The 7,750-nt window shown below is 47.9% G+C and overlaps 1 protein-coding gene across 1 annotated transcript in view; it reads right to left on the reverse strand.

Annotated features, from left to right (window-relative positions):
• Nucleotides 1-7,750, reverse strand: part of CAPN5 (calpain 5) — an 86,722-nt gene that overhangs the window by 16,428 nt on the left and 62,544 nt on the right. Inside the window, exons 4-5 of the mRNA XM_018569754.1 lie at nt 4,111-4,319; nt 140-332 (exon numbers count right to left, since the gene is read on the reverse strand). Of these exons, the coding sequence (XP_018425256.1) occupies nt 140-332; nt 4,111-4,319 (402 nt within the window). The remainder of the gene's footprint in view (nt 1-139; nt 333-4,110; nt 4,320-7,750) is intronic.

The raw sequence follows: 7,750 nt of genomic DNA on the forward strand, positions 1-7,750 counted from the left end.
CCCCCCCCCCCGGTTAGGTGACATTTCTATTCAGGAGCAGTGGTAAATTCTCTTATTAACACGAGTTACGTGGCCGGCCTCCCGCTGGCGTGACATTCTACATTCATTTCAACGCTCTATTAGCGGAATAAAGACCGACCTTGATGGAGCAGCTGATTAGGCCGCCGCGATTATGCACTTTCAGGACTCGCTCGAAAAGTTCATTTCTCTTATCGGCGTCGTTAATGTAATCTCCTTCCGAGAGCTCGATGGGTTCGGAGACCCCGCCGGTGAAATCAACCAGGGCGTCCGCTGTGTTGCCGCCGTCAAGAGCCTCGTAGCATCCCGTCAGCCTGGGAATCAAAGAGAAAGATGTTTTAGGGGAGGCAGGAAGAGGACGCTTCACGGGTCAATGGATCGCTTTTAAAGATTCACTCCAGACAATACTTTTCTTTTAAGTTCTGGATACAACGTGGAAGAGTCACCATTGGTCAAGTTCGTATTTTTTTTTCTATAACCCAATTACCCCGTATGTAATCACAGGCTTCGGTATGTTTGGCATCATTCCTGTACTGCCTACAAATGTTTTTTTGGCAATTTGTTGCAAATATTTTTTCCTTTAGATCCGTCCAGTCAGAGCCATAGCTAATTTCTTTTGCGCCCGAGGCAAGAATAAAAAAAGTGCCCCCTCCAACAGGCGTGTGATATAATTTGCCCCGCCTCCAGGATGTGCTTTTTTATTTTTTATTATTTTATTTTTTGTTGTTGTTTTTTTTTTACAGAATCTGCAGCCTCTGTTCTAAATGAATGGGAAGTACAGAGACTTCCTATTCATTCAGAAAATATCGACTATTAAGCAGTTTCTGACTGGGGAGAGCCCTCTGTACTGAGTGCTACTACCCATTCAGAAACTCATGAATGAACAGGAAGTGATGTAAAGCACTTCCTGTTCATTCATAACTGGGGACACATAGTACTATTTGTCCCCAGTTATTTACAAACACTGGAGTGATCAGCTGATCACTCCAGTGTTTGCTCTGCACACAGAGGATCGGTACATGACAGATATTTACCGATCCTGAGCCACTCCGCCACGCACAGAGGGGCGGCACAGTCTACAGCTTCTTCTCTGATCCCCGCTTCTCTCCCCCACCTGTATGGGCAGAGGCAGAGAGGATCCAAGGAGAAGTGAAGCGCTGAAGCCGGTAGGAGGGGCGGAGGAGGGAGCTGCCACTTCAGGATGGCCGAGCGGTGAGGCAGTGAGGAGAGAGAGCCACCGGCTGTCAGGTTCTGGCCGAGCGGCTCTCTCTTTCCTCACCGCTCGGTCATCCTAAAGTGACAACTTCAACGTTTCACTTCTCCTCAGATCCCCGCTGCCTCTGCCCATAGAGGATCCAGAGGAGACGCTGAAGGTTGTGCAGCCCCACTTCTCGCTGCCACGCTGAGCCCTAGCTGCGCATCCCCTGCTCCTGTGCCCGAGGAGATTGCCTCAATCACCTCGCCCTAGCTACGGCCCTGCTTCCAGTATCAGCACTTCCGGTCACCAGCTGACAACACGAACATGCTGTCTTGCAGTCCTACCAGGTAGGTAGCCCAATGGTCAACTGAAGGCCCTCACATGACAGGCTGACAACGCTAATGCTAATTGCAAGGACGCACCTAGGTGTTGTTTAGGTTTATGAAAACTGGCTACAGTGAGACATAATGGCAAACATACTGAAAAAACAGTTTTCGGGTTTACCGTTTTTGGGTTTGTAGATTAGAAATATAGATTCGCATACATGCCAACTGTCCCAGATATGCCAGCACAGTCCTACATCCTGGACCTCTGTCCCACCAACACAATGTTCAGGGCCACGATCACAGCAACCTTTTTTGAGTTACTGCACATGTACAGTATCTCAAAAGCACATGAATTGTGGGGATCAGGTGGCAAGTGGGCGGTCCTGCATATTTAGAGGAGGGGTCTGGGTGGGACCAACTCATAAAGTGGGTGTGATATGGCTGCACCTACCAGGTAGCGGGCAAAAAAAACAGTGGACCATGGACCTGGTTAACAATATTTCTGCATGCAGGTCCATAACATTGGTAAGTATGGACTAGTCATTGATTGCTCTCTGTAAAACCCAGGAAGGGCGGTACCAACGGTACATTAAACTCCAGTGATGCCGGCCATGCAGCAGAGCCCACTTTTAGGTCCTAAAGGAGAACTATGGGGTTAGGGCTTTTCCCCATAGTTCTCCTTAGGGTAACGGAAGGACACAAACTAGCGTCCTCCAGTCACCCTAAGCTCCAGTCACCCTAAGCTCAATATACCGCGAGCTACAGCTCGCGGTATACTGAGAGGCCGCCGTCGGAACGGATCCCGACAATTATGTCTGGATCCGCTTAGCTGCGTGAGTGACAGCTGGCTCTGCCTATCTAGAGGCAGAGCCAGCTGTACCCGCCCCCTCCCCCGTCCGTTCCGCCAGTCAGCGCTGGAGGATCGGAGCGGGGAGGGGGGAATCCAGCCCCTCCCCTGTCACGGCAGAGAGCCGTGACAGGATCGAGAGGTGAGCGAACGCCGGTATGTGTTCGCTCACCTCCCGATCTACTGAGCCGACCTGTGACAGTCTCATTGTCACAGGTCGGCTAGAACTATGAGGTGAGTGAAAAGCACCCCCCTCATAGTTCTCCTTTAAGTATATCAAAAAAAAAAAAAGCGAAAACCTAAAACCAAAATGTAACATATTGCAGCTTAGCAGTCCTTAGATGTGGTGGCTTCATTAGTTTTATTTTTAGATTTATTTTCACTTTGTGATCCTGCCAGTAATACACTTCCCATCTCTGGGTGGCTACACTCACTAGTTCACTATGGAAGGAGCCATGGTTGTCACAAAGCTGGACTTCAAACACGTCCTCATCTCCAATGTATGGGGGACGGGGGTTATTAGTGTACAGAAGGAAGATAACATTGTTTGTGCTTTCAGTAGGGATGCACCGACATTAGTATCAGTGCCGATGCCGAGTATTTGAGCTAGTACTCGTACTCATCCAAATGTTCTGATACTTACCCCCGATACCAGAACTGCCACTGTCCAGCAGTGCCATGAGGGAACATGCAGCCAGGAAGCAGGGTCCATGCTGTTTGGCCGGCTCCATCTGATAGGCCGGGAAGCTGGCTTTCCAGCCAATCAGCATCGAGTTGGCCAAACAGATCTGATAATATAGTGACACAACCTCCACCCTGCAGACACCTCATTCCCCTCACATGGATCCTCAGCAGCATACATTACCGTACCACAGATGTCCCTCGGCCAGACGCTGTTCTCCAAGCTGCTCTACCGCCACCTGACTCTGGTGTGTGCACGGCGGATGCACCACCTGCTTGATGCTGCTAGAAGATTTCTGACAGAGCGCCGGGCGGTCTGCGTGCGCCCAGTGGAAGGCCGAGGGCCGATCACGCAGGTGGTGCGGGCACTGTACACACACCAGAGGCAGATCCGGGAGAGCTACTGGGGATGAATATGCCTGTGAGGGGAATGAGGTTTCTGCATGGTGGAGGTTGTGTCACCATATTATCAGACCTGTTTGGTCGGCTTCCCGGCCAATCAGCATCTAGCCAGCCAAACAGCATGGAGCCAGCTTCCCGGGGAATCAAGAAGCCGGGCGGTGGGTAATGACGCCGTCTGGCTCCCTGATTGCCCGGGAAGCCGGAACTATGCTACCGAAAAACCGGTATCGGTGCATCCCTAGCTTTCAGTTTAGCTCACAGGGAGCGACAAGGACAAAGCATTTCTGGCAGGATCCACAGATACTTTCTGTACTTGCTGAATATGTTCTTAGACCGAAAACAGAAAACGAATGCAGCCAACATATCTATGGCATGGTAAGCTCCGATATATTATATTTTTGTTCTTGGGTTTAGTTATCCGTTAAGAAAAAGCAAAAGCCATGATGGGAACCTGACTTAACAAAATGTCAACTATAGTCATGTTCTATGGTCCCTGGAGAATGCAGATCTCAGTCTTCCATGTTGGATCAATAATGACCTCTTCCACACTATTTCATCATTGCACCCTAGGATTGTGCCATCTGTTGGTGAGTTATTAAAGCAATGGATGAAATCTAAGACCGGAGGCCGCTACGTACTTGGCGTAAGCCTTCTCCACCAGCGCACACCACAGCTCGTTCGTCTCATTGGAGTGGCAGTAGATGAGCTGATTATTGATGGTCGGGAGTCTGTCATCGATCACCACGTCTTCCCACTCCCCGAACCGCCAGAAATGGAAGTGAAAGATCCCGGCGTAGTTTTCAGGCTTTTCCGTGTTCCACTCCTGTTCCTTCCAGTTGGGAATCACCTGCGCACACAAAGGAGGACACATGAGCTTAACGCATGCAGCAATGGTGCAACACAATCAGCTTACAGAGGAACAAGATGGCTGCCGAGATGATGCTAAAGATAATTCCATTTGTTTTTAATGCATATATATATATACACACACACACTGTACACACACAAACACAGTCTGTATATTAAAGCTGAACTCCAGACAAACAGCTAAACACAAAGTTCAAGTTATGTAACATACAGCACAGGAGCGGAGTTATATAATGTACAGCACAGTATACATAATGGGGCAGTTTGCAGTGTGTCATACACAGCTTACAGAGTAGAGTTTACTTCCAACACAAATTATCCCCATGGCAGCCCACAGTGTAACCCTTATTCAGTGCACCCCCAAATAAAATCTACCCTGTTTCTATTCTGGTGTTTTTACATAAATATAGCACCACTGCTTACATGCCCTGTCACACTTAAAGCGACCTCTACCCCTTTCACTAAAAACCACATCAGTATACAGCTCCGATTGCTGATTTAAAATCATCTTACATTCATTCATTAAACAAACTTGTTTTTAATTTATTACAAATAGAGTTCATTTACTTCCTTGTCCTCTTCTGGCACAAATGATGTCATCGTGCCCAAGCATTGCATCTTGTGAAGGTTATATCAGCAGAGCATTGCTGGGAAATCTCACGAGATCTCAGGGAAACGCATTTTCCTCCCGTGAGAACCTGTGCATGGTCACATGTCCTAGTCACATGTGCCAGTGTTACAGGAAGTAAAAGGAGATGTAGTAATCTGCCCTTAGTAAAAATGGCCGCTGTCAGAAGACCGGGAGAAATAAGGTGTGCAAAGAATAAAAAGTCGGCGATTATCTAGAAGTATGCGTTTGTAGAATGTTATAACTAAAAAAAATTTAAACGGTGACTTTGTTGTTATTTTAAAGATATAGGTAAAGGTCCGCTTTAATCACATACAAAACGGTGGCGTACAATACTCTCCGATGAAAATAAAATAAATACACAGCGCTAATTAATCTAAAGTGAATACATGTGTATATGTACACAAAAACCAGTGTCAAATTATCAAATCATACGTGACTCCCATATATGTTCAAAGTTCATGAATAGGTGAACAGCATTAAATCAAATCTAACATACAATCAAAGTGCTAAAGTAAATCGTGAGTGATAAAAATTGGTTGTGTGAACAAAGTGTTAAAAACAATAAATAGCCTAAACACTTCACTTATTTGATTGATATTGCTGTAGATTGGTTTGGAATACTAGCGCTGCAAATTTAGTTAAAACTCTCAGATGAAAAATGGTTCACTACACATGCCCTTTCCCATCACAATATTGGCGAGTATGCCATGTCCATGGAGAGAGGTGAGGAAATAGGAAGGGTTTCTGACAACAGAGTAGGATTGCCACCTGCCTAGGGGTTCACCCGGACAGTCCGGGTTTTGAATGCTGTGTCCAGGTTTCATGGCAGTGCAAGGGAAAGGTAACTGTGGCCCACCAGCTGTGGTGAAACTACAAATTAAGGTTGCCACCTGTCCAGGATTCACCCAGACAGTGCGGGTTTTGAATGCTGTGTCCGGGTTTTGGATGGCATGTCTGGGTTTTGGATGGCGTGTCCGGGTTTTGGATGCTGTGCCTGGGTTTCATGGCAGCAGAAACCCGGACACAATATGTCAGACAGACAGGGGCAACCAACATTAAGATAGGGGCTACTGCCCCCCCCCCCCGCCCCCCCACTGAAAATAGTCTTGACGGTGATATTTACATATGAATAAGCCTCATTCTCCCCCAAAGTGTTCTGTGCGTCGTTAGAGTGTTCGGGTTTTGCTGAAAGAAAAGTTGGCAACCCTACAACAGAGGCCAAACAGATTGGCCATCCTCCCAATTACAAATGGTACTGGTGAGAATCCAAAGACTCTGACTCTTGGTGGTTCTACAACTTTTACACCTCCCATCTTGTTCTGGGACAACCAACATCTACACATCCCATGGTGGTTAATGTGTCTGTGCTACCTGTGTGGGTACTAATGCTGGAGAATGTATCTAACCCTCAGTAGAACTGAAGAAGTGGTTGGAAAAGCTACAAAACGTCTTCAAAGAGTCCAGTTGAATGTGACTAACTACTACTAGCTAGGGATGCACCGATACCGATTTTGGTATCGGTGCCAAGTACTCGTACTCGCCCAAATGCTCCGATGCCTAGCCCGATACTTCTGGTATCAGGAAGCCGGGCAGCAGGTCATTACACACTGCCTGGCTTCCTGATTGGCCGGGAAGCACGGCTCCAGGCGACAAGGGAGCATGGAGCCGGCTTCCCGTCCAATCAGGAAGCCGGGTAGCGTGTAATGACCTGCTGCCCGGCTTCCTGATTGGTCAGGAAGCTGGTCAATCAGGAAGCCGGGCGCCGTGTTGATTGGCCGGGAAGCCAGCTTTATGCTCCTTCTTCGCCTCATGTCGTGAGAGCATGGAGCTGGCTTCCCAACCAATCAGGAAGCCAGGCGCCCGGCTTCCTGATTGACCAGAAAGCTGGCTCCATGCTTTCTCGTTACCTAGTGACGAGAAGCATGGAGACGGCTTCCTTGCTAATCAGGAAGCCGGATGGCCAATCAATACACGCCGACTGGCTTCCTGAATGGGACTTCCGGTATCGGTATTCGGTATCAGCGAGTACCGGAAAAAAATATCGGTACTCGATACCGAAAAACCAATATCAATGCATCCCTTCTACTGGCTCTATCATGAGGAGAGCCAAGCCACCATCAGTTTCAGGAGCTTAACAGTGGAGGCCGACATGGTTCTCTCAGCTAGTTATAGGTGGACACCGGTGGGATGGAGCACACACTGGCTTCAGATATCATTACTAGACTGCGGAGGTCTTGAGATCTTCATGCAGAAGTTTAGGTCTTCCCCCAGAACAGTGAAAGTACACCTGTTTGGGTGAAACACGAGGGGCTTCTCCTAGAAATTCTAGTGGCCTGGTTGTGGCTGTCCCTTACTTGAACAAGCATGCAGCAAAGGAAAGTTAAGAGGAAAGAGCCATATACGTATACGGACTGAGACGCCGGCTCAGAGATAACACAATCATGTAAATCCCAGTGCCTGTGCAGTTCTTGGCTGTGTTCACAAATGTCTGACACAGATGATCCGCTGCTGCATCCCCTCACATTGTGACTTGCTACAAAGTTACAATGTTTCAGCCTGATCACTGGGGGTGAGGGGGGGGGGGAGACTGAGGAAGTGCTTCCTCCTGCCTGCAGCAGGGTGATGACATCATCTCAGCCTAGACAAAGTCACTGCACTGGGGCTAATGGGCAGGTTCTTTATGATAATAGAGGTGTTTGAAAAATGATGCTGTATATTGTGACAGGTCAGAAATGTATTCATAAAGACTTGTACATTTATTGAAATGTTTGCTTTAAGGG

Source organism: Nanorana parkeri, unplaced genomic scaffold (assembly GCF_000935625.1).
Source record: "Nanorana parkeri isolate BGI_ZX_2015 unplaced genomic scaffold, ASM93562v1 scaffold1389, whole genome shotgun sequence".
Lineage (NCBI taxonomy): Eukaryota > Metazoa > Chordata > Amphibia > Anura > Dicroglossidae > Nanorana > Nanorana parkeri.